Genomic DNA, 14704 nt, shown 5'->3' with positions numbered 1-14704 from the left:
TGGTTGTGACGGTTGCTGTTGCTGCTGTAGTGGTTGAGGTGGTCCTCCTTGATCCTTCTTAGCTGCTGCCTGATTTCCGTCAACTGCAGGCTTTGCATCTGCTGGAGTTTGATTTGGTTGATTCGGTGGATTTTGTTGGTTAGGTTGATTTTGTGGGTTGGGTTGATTTTGTTGGTTAGGTTGATTTGGTTTGCTCTGGTTTTGCTGTAAGGTTTATTATTGTGTTATCTAGTTTACTATATTTGAATAAATTTACTACGCAACTTATATGAAAAATCGTAAAATATCTCTATAAAAAGATGAAAAAATTAATGTTTTTTCTTCCGTTAATTTTTGAACCTTGAATTCACAACTTCAAACCAATATAAAAAGCAAATGGGAACCAGCTTTCACAAATGCTTTGGAATTTATTCACAAATTACCGTAGATTTAAATCTGAGATCTTTATAGTTTACACAAAAAGATAGATAGCTTCGGATCCACGGTAATTTTCTTCGTAGATCCACTGTTAAAAAGGCAGTTTTTACCGTGGATATACGGTAATTTTTTACCGTGGATCTACTGTAAAAGTTACCGTGGCGCGTGTGTATAGACACTGCATAGAATTTAATTGGCTATAAAGCTGTCTACCCAAAATGTTTGAATAAAAAGTTGACAAATTATGCGAAAATTTGTTGAATTTTTCTAATTATTGTACAAAGTTTGAAATGCGCAGTTTATTATATAATAATGGGTTATACAATTTGTCAGAAAATTAACTGCATTTTAATGAGGGACCAAAAATAACTTTCAACTCGAGTTTACCAATTGAAATTGAAATTCTGAAATTTAACGAAAACGTTGTTTCATAACAGTTATTAAACGAGAAATATTTTTTGTTTCAGCCATAAATGTTATAACCCAACATTTATTTTTAACGTTGATAACAGTTATTGTCCGACGTTTATTTTTACGTTGTTTGATAAAAGATATTTCATTCTCTGACTTTTATTTCCATCATCTTTATGTTATTCTCTATTTCCACTTCAATATCCATTACATCGTTTATCAACCACCGTAAAAAATAAATGTTGGGAAATAACTCTTGTCGGTAACGGATAAAATATTTCTCCGGTATAGCAGTTATCAGGCAACAAAAAAAATAAACGTCTGGTTATAACTCTTATCGATGAAATAAAAAATATATCTCATCAAATAACATGATACAAAAAAAAGGTAGTTTCACTTCGATTTTTTTTTTTTACTGTGCTTATGACGTTTATACTTTTCGTAAATTGTTCAAGTAGCACTGCCACCTAAACAAATTATGGGTTTTGGAAATTTTAATATTTTTTTGAACTTTTTATGCATTAAAAAAATAATAGTACGCAAGGAAAATTTACTTTTATCAGCGTATTAGCGGAGTTGTTAATTAGTGTCTATAGATTTAAAATACCTTCAATTGCCTTACCGAAAAAAATTGGCATTATCTGCAGTGTTACATGAAATAGTATTATATCTGGCCTTTTAAGAAATTTGAATATTAAGATTTTGCTTCAATTTGGATCCCCTTTAGTGGAAATATGAACAATGGAATTGTTAAAAAGTATCTTGCCGTCAATGAAAGCGACGCGGAAGCATGAATTTATTTTTGATAATGCAGGATGTAGTGATGAAGAGGCGATAAAAAAAACTCCTAATTCTTAGAGCTCCTTGTTATAGTTTATAGACAAATAAACTACTCGTTCTACTGCTGCTAGTACCTAGTTTCGCTTGGATTGGGCACATCCATCCCGAGGCTGAAAATGTTCTTCCGAGAACGTCTACGATTTGCAGGTTTTGCAGGATTTAGTCCAATGTCGTTCCCGTACGCCGCGTTCACATAAATTTTATTAAAGGCGAAAACAGTTGTTCCTGTAAAACCTGCAAATCGTGAAGTACGGGAACAGGCTAAAATAGATTCTTCATGTGCATTCCACAATTCCAGTATTTTTCTTGCCTTTAGTTTTATATTAAATTTTAGATATAATCACTAAAAATTCGCTAAAATAATATGCGAAAAAAAAATATATATTTTTTTTTTAAATAATTTTTGAAATATATATATTTTTTTTAAGTAAAAAACCACTTCAAAGAATCTAGTACCGTCAACTGAAAATAAAATGTCAAAAGCACAGTTCACGTCAAATGGGACCAATAGCGAAGTGAAACTAACTTTAAATATTTGTATCATGTCAAATACCCTCTATGAAACGTGTTATCGCAAACATATTTGTTATGTCCCTAGTTTTAATTGTAATTTTTTAAAAGTAAATAAATAAACATATATGTCAAACAAAATCACTTTTAAATGGGGGTGCTATATTGATATGACCGATACTGTATATCATCCTTCTTAACATGTACTTCGTTTACATCATTTAAGACTACCTTCAGTGAAAAATAGCACATTTGCTTTGTAATTATCTCAAACAGCGATGCCTATTATTTATTTTCTCAACCACAATCCTGGAATTTGTTCATCCCAGGTAACCTGAGTTTGATGCAATTATTTCTTCGGGTTGGCTTTCCATTACATTGGCTTTTGGGTGTTTTAGCAAAGCTGTAATACATTTTCTCGTGAAACTTGGCGAGGATGTTTACAAACGTATATACATATACACCGTGCAAGGGCTTTGCAAGACTCAGAGAATACCACTCTTGACATCCTAAAATGTTTTGTGCGCTTTTGGGTGTTCACGGGCAAAATGTATTCAACACAGTACCTTAAAAGTAGAGTTGGTCGTTTCGTTCTTAACTTGTTCAATGGACCGGGTCTTTTAACTGACCTAGTGTACCTAAATCTTCGATTTTCGTTTTTCTAGTTATTTTTGTCTATGTTGCTCTTTCCGTTCTTCTTATTCAAGAATCATGAAAGTCGATGAATAAAGACTAGGGTAAGAGTGTTCCCAGGGCGCTTCAATTATTATTCAGCAAATATGTGAATACTCTAAATATGTATATTATACTCTCTACACAGCTTTGCTTTATTCTGTACACCTTTTTCGTAGTACCGAGATTGTACAACAATGACAGTGTCAAAGTGAGTTTTTTCCTCTTTCTGATTGGCTGAAGGGGAAAATTTCTGATGCTCAATGGCAATGCCTCTTGTTCAATATACAAGCCAAGATAGCTTTTCATAAGCCAATATAATTATGTTGGGTAAGTCCTCCATAATAAAACACGGCTATAACCATTTGTGAAATAGCTTCTAAAACGTATTTTTGCAGGATTTAATCACTTACAAAATTTAGAAAATAGGCTATTTTACATCCAATTACATAATAACTAATATTTTGGGTTGGCTTTCCTTTATGGCCGTTCGTTAAAGGGGCGATGGGCGAAAGGTAAGTGGGCGTGGCACCTCTAACCCACCTTTTTGGAGGGAATGAACCGCCATTGACAAAAATACAACCCCCGACCACCAAGGTCCCCTATGGTTCCCTACGGACCCCTTAGAAAAATTGCCAAAAATCACAACTTTCATTTGCGTTTATTCGCTTGAAAAATGTTAAATATTCTTTTACACAATACATTTTTATATACAGATTTTTATATACCGTCAGTCAATAGAGTTTAGGTACAGCGATTTTTTTACAATACTGGCAACTATTTTTCAAATATTATATTTTTCAATAATTTTTTATAAAAATATGGTTACTTCTACAATAAAAACCCCAAACATCAGAGTTCCAAACCTTGTGCAAAATTAAAGAAAATTCTGCATAATTTCATTCAAATATTGCACTTTTTATTTACGCTCTCTAGAAAAAATTTGAATATTTAGCCCATTCAATTTTAGTATAACAAAGTGCAAGTTGAGGTTGAGCTAGGACTTACCATTGATTTTTAGCACTTTTTTTGTTGAAGGTGTCGCTCCTTTTCTCCATATAAAATAATGTTTGATAATTTTACTGTGGACGCAAGTAAAAAATTGCGATTTTTGGCCGTAGGTGGGCGGGGGTGGCATTTTTGTCAATGGCGGTTCATGCCCTCTGCAAAAAGGCCGGTTGGAGGTGCCACGCCCACTCCCCCTTCGACCACCGCACCTTTAACGAACGGCCATAATAGAGTTTCCCCAATATTTTAACAGAAGACAGCCCAATATTTGCGTTTATATTAAAATATCAATAATGTTGCGCCACGAGGTTTTCATGCAAATGAACATGTAGCTGTCACACTACCAAATTGCCGGCAATAGATGGGAAGATATAAGCTCTAATATATATTGCTCTTGAAGAGCAATGAGCGGTCTCCATTGACTAACATATGTATCAAGATATAAACTTTATCCTGTGGAGATCCTGTGGATATAAACTTTATCCTATGGAGACGGGACTTGCAGTCAAACAACTATCAAAATTCATCTAACATAGGAAATTAGCCAAGTTCGTTTTATTTGACCAAGATTTAGCTATTTGCTTGTGATGGTTGAATAAAACATGCCCATTATTAATTTTATCTTTTTACAAATGTGGGCAAATTGAACACGCCCTGAAAGTAATTTACGTAAGTGTTAAGCCGATATATAAATGGCAAAAATTATATAAACTTAATTGCTGCCTCCTTTAATCAAGTGTATATTACCGCATATTTGTGACCACGATTTTATTTTACAAACATATATACAATTCGCGAATATGCGACAAAGAACAAAGCAAAATGTTTGTATGTCAAAAAATTGACGTTGGCAATTCGGCTGATAGAAAGAGAAGTTGCCAAGACTTGTCTTCACGAATGGCCGACGAAAGGCCGCCATTTTGCTTTCGCCATTTTGAGAAAATTTTCAGTATCGATTTTTCATAGACTTGTCCCCTCAAAATTTTCACAATTTTAATTGGATAATTTTGTTTAAATCATGTAATTCACAAACGCTATTCAACTAGAAAAACTTGCTGAGATACATTAATCGAATCAAGGCAGCTATTTTACAACCATATATGTATTAAAAAATCTTACATACCTGATTATTTAAGTTGCCTGGGTTCTGATTCTGGTTCCCACGATTTTGCTGCTGGTTACGATTACGATTCCCACCAAATCCTCCTCTATTCTGATTTCCGAAACCTCCTTTATTCTGGTTACCACCACCGGGTCCACCACCACCTTGGTTTTGATTTGGACCATTCTGGTTAAAACGTGGTTTTTTCTCCGCCGGTGCCCCATCGACATTGTCATTCTGCTTTTGCTGCTGAACATTTAAATTCGGCTTTTTATTGCCTTGCTGCATATTTTTCTGGGCTCTTTGAGGTAATGGAGCAGCACCATTTACTCCTTCAGCTTTTATTCCACCATCCATGTCGGCTAAAAAATATTTTCACCTTCAAACACACACACACTCTCCAGATATGTATCTAGGAAAATATTCTACTAAAAATCCTGCGATGCCCAAAAAACACAACCGCACGAGTCGACGACCGGAAAAAGAATGAGATAAATGTGAAAGCAACGCTGAAGAAAATGGCGTACGAATGCGCAGCGTTGATTTTGATGATACGCAGGGTTGCATCGTGTACTAAAAAGTACACTCAGAAAAATATGTTTCTTTCTTAGTTGAAAATGTGCCGCCAAAGAATCGTATTAGCAAAGAACGTAAATCTATAAGACTGCTTTTACACAGTTCAAGTATTGAATTCAATTCTGCTCGCATGTGGAAGAGAGGGGTTGAGAAGAAAAGGGACGTGTACGCCTGCGTCTGTACCGTCAAGTCGTTTCAACTTTCTTGCTTTGCTTTTGGCATTTTCGTTGCTTCCCATTTAAAGAACCAAAAACTTGAATTCAACAGAATTGAAACGTGTAAAAGCAAATAGAAAACACAAAAGAGAATGAGCAAGAATTGCTTTCAAGTACTTGAATCGTGTAAATCGGGTGTAAGAGACAACTCCCTAAAGTGTGGCCAGTGAGTCTACAAGGCAAGGCGAATTTATACAAGGTGGTGTTACTGGCGAATTTAGATTATAACAACGACAACCATATGTATTTTGTATGGAGGGTGTTATGTCAAATCTCAATTCGCTCCAAAGTTTAAATGTATTTTGTTTTTGCTTTTGATGGGTGTGCTGTCAAATCAGTAAAAGCAAAAACAAAATACATGCAAGGCGAATAAATCAGCTGATTTTACAACACCACCTTGTATAAATTCGCCTTGCTATAAGGTTTGCAAGAGGAATTCACGTCCGTTTTGACATCAAATATCGTAAATGAATTCGCCGCAAATTTGATTTCGCGGCGACAAAGAACGTCGAAGAAAGAGTGATCGATGATAGAAATAAAGAAATGAAAAAACAAAAAAAGATGGCCGCGGCTCATTTCGTTTATTTGGCTTCGGCATTTGCGTAGATTTTCTTTCTTTTGTAATTTTAAACAAATGCAGGCAAGGCAAATTTATACAAGGTGGTGTTGATGGCGAATTAATTTTTCGCCGCGGTACTACTGAATGTCAAAATGATGTGTTTGTTGTAAACAAGGCGAATTCATTTTACAACAAACACATAATTTTTACATTAAGACGTACCTCGGCGAAAATCTAAATTCGCCATCAACACCACCTTGTATAAATTCGCCTTGGCGGTACATAACAATACTATGTACCGCCTTGTACCACACTTCCAATACCGCGTATGTTTGAGTGTCCCTTTATACTTATGTTAGTTGGTTCATGGCATTATTTCTAAAAGCGCAATTTTTTTTTTAAACGTGGAAATGGCACATGAACGAAAGACACAAGATCACGCCTTCCCGAAAGAAAGAAAAAAGTAATTTTCTAGCTGTTGAAATCTCGACGCCATCTTTGTTGTAAGAAGTAAACAACGAAGAGAACAAAAAAAAAACCGCGTAAAGCGAAGCGCACATTGGCGCGATTCTGTCGTTGCGAATCCGCAAGCCCAAAAATTACAACAATGCTACCCATACATTTTAATGCGCTAGCGCACACTTGCACGATTCTGTCGCTGCGAATTTTTCGAACATTCAATGTTCCTCTCTATTGACGCGTTCGAAACGCGGCTTGCAGCGTTTTGAAGGCGTCAAAGAAGAAGAAGAAAGGTGTCACAGCAATAAAGGCAAAGAAAAAAAACGTGTAATGTACAAAAACTAATAAAAACGTTCGTAATAATAGTATTTTGTACGATTTGGGCACGCCGAGTGCGAAAATACACGAAATAAAGGGAAAATTGAGTGAATTGTATATCGGAAATCGACGCGAAAAAATCGCTCAAGTGTACGCACGTTTGCGGATTCGAAGTTAACAGCCGAATTCGCAACGTATTCGCAACGATGGAATCGCGCTAATGTGCGCTTCGCTTAATTGTTGAACGCATGAATAACCATTTTTATTCCTTTACCTTATGTGTACACACGTTGTCACAAGCGAAAATGAAGAAAATTCCAGTAAAAAGCCACCACCAAATTGTAAGCAACGAATAAATGGAAACAAACGGCTAATGTCAAAGTCGCCCAACTTTTTTCCTAAATGCGATTATAACGGGCTACTAAAAAGAAGGCGTGATCTTGTATTTTTGGTTCATGGAAATGGCAGAGGTTACATTGCCGTCTTAAGAGCGGGTCAGACGTGGCAATGCAGTATATTTCAAAAGACTGTCAAATTGAGAAATTTCAGAAAGCAGTTTCATGAGCAGTGACACCTTGCATATAAAGTGTTTCTCGAAAGAAAGTTTGTTTTATTCCGAAAGGCGAATTGCAGGGAAAATTTCTGAAAACGCTTTTTGACTGTTTACACGGTGAGTGAATTTCTAGCAATATTTCTCGATACTAAAATGCAACCGTGAGCCGCTAAAATAAACAAATTTATAAAAGCAAGATAACGAAAAATAAATGGATGGATAGTATCGATAGTCACCCTTAAGACAATCGTAAAACATCAATGGACTGGACTATCGATAGTTTGACAGCTCTAAGCAAGAATAAATAAGTCTGTTCCTTTGAACTTCGGACTAAAACCTGTGGAACTGTCAAACTACAATTTTACGCTCTCAAATGAGAGTAAAAGGAGAACAGATGCAGAAGTGCATAGGAACGCAAAAAGCACTATTTCCTATAAAAACGTCAAACGGTTTGTTTACATGTCATTGGTACTACACTGATTTGGCTGAAATATCACTAAATAATTATAAAATCTATACATATTCAAATATTTCGTTGTTTACTTCCATTTTTTAACAAATATAAGGTTCTTTGCTTTCACCGCTTTCTGTTTTTCAGCTGATCGTTTGACACTTTTCATGAACATACAGGAAAAAAAACTCCGGACTAAATCCTGTTACTTCTGACTAGGAACAGTTGCTCAGTTACTCTCTCAAATGTGTTCCCACTTACAGGTTTTATGTCAATAGGAACGACTTCCTGTAAGTTCTGACTAAATCCTGTAAACCGGACTGCTATTGGAACAGACTAAATATTTCACAGTTTTTTGTTCATATTCGTGCAAAAAACAAACAAATAAATGTGAAACATAAGTTGTCTCCGTCTTTCCCACGTCCGCCGCCATATTTATCTTGACAGGTTCTAAAATTCCCGCGAAATGCCACGTCCTGACATATTTACGCGCATACATACGTACATATACCCTGCAGGAAATGTATCTAACTATAAGCTAACTTTAAACTGATTAGGAAGGAGCTAAAATTCACTTATTATCTGTATATTTTCTTTGACGAAAGCTAACTATATTTCTATGGCGATGGCCGCGAAATAGTCAAGGGTGGTTTAACTCTGCATTAGATGTAGTCAAGGATGGTTACCTCTGCATTTGATGTAACTAATTTGTAAGTAACTACGTTTGGACATAAAATATCAATAGAAGGAACAAAGTATATATTTTTTAATTTTTTTATTTTATTACATTTCATTTTTTTTTTCTATATTCTGCTGTTTTTTTCCATAGTCGAACTCCGTCAGACATAACTTCAAAATGATAATATGAAATTTCGATCTTCCTTTTATTTGTCCTCAATTCGAAAAAGTATTTGCGAAGTGCAGGATATTTAAATAAAAATGCGTTTCGAGGAAACAATCTCCTTCATTACTCCTGCATTACTTGTCATCTAGTTCTAAGTTAGCTTTTTGTGGCTAACCACAAGTTATATATTTTATAGAAATCCCGCAAAAAAGCTAACTACAAGTGGGTTATTTTTTATCGATTGATAATTTTTTTCTGCAGGTTATATGTACCCTTCCAACATGAACTTGTTGTAGCTCTATTCTGCTTGTTACCGAATATTTTGTAACCAGCAAATTTTGTTACCAAACATTGTTACCACTTCTTGTAACCGCAATTGTAGGTACCTGGGTGACGTTTTAATTTATTCGGCATTTCAGCTATGAAGTTTTGTAGAAATTCTGTTGTTGCATATTTCATGGGGTAATATTTTGTTACCTGCTTATTAGATGAAAACAAATTTTACCGGTTACAAGAGTTCGCAGAATGAGAAAGGGGTTTAAAAAAAGAGAGGAACTTTATTTTTCGGTAAAAAAAAAAATTATCAACGCAGAATAGGCCTGTTAATGTACGATTTTGCGTTTAACGCTTTTCATGATAGTAAACAAAATTTGTGTTACCAACGCAGAATAGGTACATATGTATGTATACACTCACTTATACATGCTTCAGAGCTTTGCAATTATCAATAATGCAAAATAATTAAATTTTTTGAAGTTGTATACATGGTGTTCGAAGTATCTAGAGTCAACTGCAAACAAATCGTAAGCGCTCGGTTTACAAAAATGAAGGCAACCGTTTTGCCAAATTACATTTGTTGTAAACCACTTATGTGATTTTTTGAGTTTACATCAAATGCCATTTCTGCAAAAATTGTATGTACTAAAATAAAATCTTAAAAAACTAGTTAATAATTTAAAAGTTGGAAGGACACTGCGATTTACAAGTTTAGAGAAATAATGGCTAATCTCGAGATAAGCTATTTTTGCAAACGTCCTCAGATTTTACAGCGGAGTTGCAACTTTCATTTGACTGGCTGTGATTTCTTCAATTTTACATTTTAGAATTTTTGTGGTGGCCCTCGCGCAGAAGTTGCGCTTGTCGGCGATGAGTTTGCGGGGAGATGTATGACTATTGAATTTATGAATGAATGAGTTTGACCTTGAAGAATATGCGCATGCGTTTGTGACTGAAATTGTTGTTGTTGTATTTTAGTTGCATATGCGTATTTGTACATACGTATATTTGCATGAATGTAGATATGTTTGGGGGGGGGAATCGCATGAGTACATTTGTACAAATTGGTATAAATTATTTATTGATTGTGTTACATTTATTATTTTATTTTATTTTCTTTGTTAATTAAAAGGGATATTGTATTTATAAATTGCAACTTCCATATTAAAGAGGAAGTTTGTAAAGCTCTTGCATGGCGCATGTATTTTATTTCCTTACCTTTGTTTAATATTACAAAAGAAAGAAAATCTACGTAGATGCGTATTAAACTAAGTTTTAACCACACTCAGATTCAGCGGCACACGGAAAACTGGCGCTTAGTACTTTCTAGGCTAGCCTTTGATAGCTAATACATATCTTAGGAATGGACTAATTTAGACTGCAGGCCTTCACGAATTTGTACTAAAATTGCGTTTTTTAGGTTTAACTGGTCCAATCTCGCCTTTAGCTATTTCACAATAAATTCTCCATAAGACAGTCGGGCGGAACGACCCAGACAACACTTATGTCTTTGTGTGTGTGCCCTTTAGCCAGGGCCAAAGTATGTTTCGGTTCGTTATCCTGCTGAAATTACCTAGGTAAGGCCATATTCCGTTCAGATTATCAGAGCACGATCTTATTTAAAATTTAAACGTAAAGATGCCGATCCATCGCAAAAGAGAAAACAGGTAACATAACGGTACGAAATAAAGATTCATACCGCGACGATCAACTGGGTGCTAAGATTGTCCATATATGTAGGTACGGTTAGTGCACTCTTGTTACGCTGAATGCATTCTAGTTACCCTGTGCGCACTTTTGTTGTGCTGAATATATTTTGGCTTTGCTGAATGCGATCTTAATTAATATTGTCAATATAGCGTCATTTGACTTGGAAACGCTTTATGCTGCTATATTAACATTTTTAATTAATAATATAATAATAATAATAATGTGCGTCTCTGATTTATAAACACGTATGTATGTACACAGGTACTTTTGTATGCATTAAGCCCTGCCGAAGGCTCACCTTACTGTATTGTTATATTAATCTCCATGTTAGAGATTAATATTTTCTATGCTTTATCTGTGTCCACGCTCAAACCATTCTCAGAAAAGATTATTCAACTGCATTATAAAACTTCCTAGTTAGTATATACATACGAGTATATAGTATAGCAAATTTATTTTCTAGACTACATTCGATAATGTAAATTTCAGTAGCCAAGTGTCACTATTGGCAAATACATATACACTTTACTCGGAAGGTGAAAAAATCGTAAGTTATACTTGCATATACATAAATAAGTATGTTAGTAGGTATATTAAGCCTGTTCTAGGTACTTCGCGATTTGTAGAAATTTACAGGACTTTTCAGGAAGCTGTTCCCGTCCGACACCTTACATAAGGTTTATTAGGGGCGAAAACAGCTTTTTCGGTAAATCCTGCAAATCTTATGCCGATTTCGTTTCTACCGAAAAATGCAACCTTCTCCTTGCCCTACACGCACCAACACTAAGAAGAGGGCGATGAGAAGGCAACATTTTTTGTAGAAACGAAATCGCCATTAAAGAACTTGAAACAGGCTTATTAAAATGTTACATTTCATATATGTATGTACCTATACAGTGGATTGGTGAAGAAAAAACGACTTGCGATTTTTACAGGTGCTCACGTCTAGATATGTGCTATTTAGTAAAAAAAAAGAAAAGTGAAAGTTTGAGCCGAATCGGCCGCAAATGCCTTGATGCTGGAAAAAATGGCAATTTAAAAAAGTGCGATAATACTGATTATATCTAAAGCTATAAGTGTACCATCAAATACGCAGTTTTATAGCCCATTGGGCCTTATGAATAAAAACTAAGCAATTGCTTTTTTCTTAAAATTGTCTACCTTTTACTTAAATTTATTTGAATAAATCGAGTAAAAGTTTGAATTTTAAGAAAAATCAATTGCTTAGTTTTAATTCATAAGGCCCATTAAGTTCTAAATTAAGAAAGTGCAAGTTTCAAGTGGCTAAGAAAACGCCGGGATTTTTGATAATTTTTTTTCTTGACGGTGTCATACCTTTCTTCTATACAAAGTATGTTCGACAATTTTTTTTTGTATGGAAGAAAATTATAACAATTCACAAAAACTATCAAAAATCAACGGGATTTCAATGATATTCACTCAGCACCGAGTTTTGTAGTCGAAAAGTACACTGTGTAAATTTTGTTGCGAAATTCCAAATAGTTTTTTTTTTGCAGTGTTTTGGACATTTTTTTATTTTTCTTTTCATAAAAAAATGATTGAAAAGCAAAAAAAAAAATATTTTTGTAACGCAAACAATTTGATTGTATAGTTTAATGTTTTTTTAGATCTGCACTCAAAAAAATTTTTCATTCGGACACTTTGAAAGAAAAATAAAAATTTCCAAAACACTGCAAAAATGTTCAATTGTTGATTAAAAAAACTATTTGGAATTTTGCAACAAAATTTACAGTGTACTTTTCGACTACAAAACTCGGCGCTGCCTGAATATCATTAAAAAATATTAATCTTGGTAAATTCGGGGCCCACTTGAGGAAGCCTTACTTACCCATATGTATCTTTAGAGGTCTTAATACATGCTAAAAAAAATAGTTATCTTGCAGGTAATAGTTAACCTAAAATAAGTATAAAAACCGAGAGTACCAAAAACATTCTATTAATTGGCACACCACAAGTGAACTTATTAAGAACCGATTTGTAGTTAGCTGAAAAAAAACTGACTTTTCTGCGGCATCATGTAAAAGTAGCTAGTTGAAAGCAACGTAAATTAGTGGAGGCGTAGTCACCCTAGGTGAAAAAAGTGAACTTATAGTGCATAATAGTTGGTTGAGTTCCCTATAGGTACGGTGACCATCCGTTCTGTTTTTTGCAGGACCGTACTGTTATTTAAAGGTCTGTCCTGCGTAGTTTTTCAAAACAGAAAACCACCAAAATGTTCTGATTTTTTCCAAGTGTCCTGCCTTTGTCCCGCATTTTCTTCGATATTTTAAAATTAACTTTTCCTAATCGAAATAAAAGCAGGGTAAGTTGGTTTTGAAGGTTCAACTAGTCAATGCGTTCTAAATATTGTACGGATATGGACAATGGGTGACGAGAAATTGAAGACCAGCATCAAATATATCGATAACACTGTTCTACAAATTTTGTGGTAATCGCTTAAGAAAAAAAATATTTTCCAAGCCGATTTTCTCTTCAAACAAGCGTTTTCGTAATTTTTTCGAAAAGTGTTTTTGGTACATTTCGGACCTATTCGTCAATGTCTCATGAAAAAATTATCCAATCAACATAAGCGACTTACAAAAATATATTACTTTGCCGATTTCCATGAAAATTATTAGTGTTACAACCGACCAAAATCGAAAAATTGAAATTTCAATCAATTTCTTTCTACAGTAAATGAAACTCTGATGAGAAATGTAGATGTTACGGAACACAACCTGCACAAAAAATATATATTTTTGCAAAGAGCCCATCAATACCTTTCGAACTGTTGGTCGTTTCATGAGATATTGAGGAATAACTGAAAAAGTACTAAAAATACGTTTTTCGAACAAATCTCGAAAACACTTCTTTGAAACCATGGGTATTTTTTCGTGTTCAACGACCCAAAGTTTGCCTAAAAAAATTTGCTTTACAGAGGTTCATATTTCGTGTAAAGTTTGCCTAAAAAAATTTGCTTTACAGAGGTTCATATTTCGTGTAAAGTAATATGTAATATGCCTTGTTATAATTGTGTAAATATTCATTTATAAAAGATTAATAACAATGAAGCAAATGTGATTTATGTTTAAAGTTTAAAATTGGATTAATAATTAAGAAATATACCATCTTCGTTACTTGAATAGCGCATCCTTTTAATACTTAGTAGGTACAGTTTTCGTTTTGTTTGTTTAATATTCATTAACTTTTTATAAAAATATAGACTATTCTACCTCTACATCCCATTTTAAAAATTTTTTAAAATTAAAAAAAAAATAAACATATGGGCGACATTTTTTTTGTTGACGGTGCTGCGCATTTTCTTCCATATAAAAATTTTGTCAAGCATACTTTGTATGGTAAAAAATCAAAAAAAGGGTACGCTATTCAAATGACGAGGAATGTATATATGTAGTATATTTTTGTTATTTTTATACAACGCAATTATATGTAGGTAAATTTTTTGAAAAATTGTCCTGCATTTTCAAAATATATTTATGGTCACCGTACCTATAGGGTACGTATGCATATGTATGGTAATTGTCTTTGGAGCGGGTGAGAATAACCGGATCATATATATGTACATATGTATGTATATATAGTATAGTATGCATACATACATATACCAATTTACATTTCTAAGAAAATACTATTTAGCATAAGTATTAGGGATGCCAAAATATACGGAAAATTGTGATCCCGGGATTTCGGGATATATTTACAAATTTTTACAATACATACACGTTGGTAGGTGGGTCTGGTTAAAAGCACACATGTTTTTTT

General features: G+C 34.1%; 2 protein-coding genes across 2 annotated transcripts in view; one reads left to right on the top strand and one right to left on the bottom strand.

The window, feature by feature from the left end:
- LOC118734478 (protein no-on-transient A-like) overlaps window positions 1-5456 on the bottom strand; it is a 21456-nt gene extending 16000 nt beyond the window's left edge. Inside the window, exons 1-2 of the mRNA XM_036464197.1 lie at window positions 4982-5456; window positions 1-204 (exon numbers count right to left, since the gene is read on the bottom strand). Coding sequence (XP_036320090.1) covers window positions 1-204; window positions 4982-5317 — 540 coding nt within the window. The 5' untranslated portion in view covers window positions 5318-5456. The remainder of the gene's footprint in view (window positions 205-4981) is intronic.
- Window positions 5457-11390: 5934 nt separating this feature from the next.
- The window catches only part of LOC118733217 (5-hydroxyisourate hydrolase-like), a 6746-nt gene continuing 3432 nt past the window's right edge, over window positions 11391-14704 (top strand). The window contains exon 1 of the mRNA XM_036462531.1: window positions 11391-11468. The gene's annotated coding sequence lies outside the window, so the exon portion shown is untranslated. The remainder of the gene's footprint in view (window positions 11469-14704) is intronic.

The sequence above is a fragment of the Rhagoletis pomonella genome, unplaced genomic scaffold, assembly GCF_013731165.1.
Source record: "Rhagoletis pomonella isolate Grant_MI unplaced genomic scaffold, Rhpom_1.0 Rhpom_scaffold_00002, whole genome shotgun sequence".
In the NCBI taxonomy this organism is placed as follows: domain Eukaryota; kingdom Metazoa; phylum Arthropoda; class Insecta; order Diptera; family Tephritidae; genus Rhagoletis; species Rhagoletis pomonella.
Note: the sequence above shows the minus strand (reverse complement) of the source record. Positions and strands in the feature narration are given on the sequence as shown.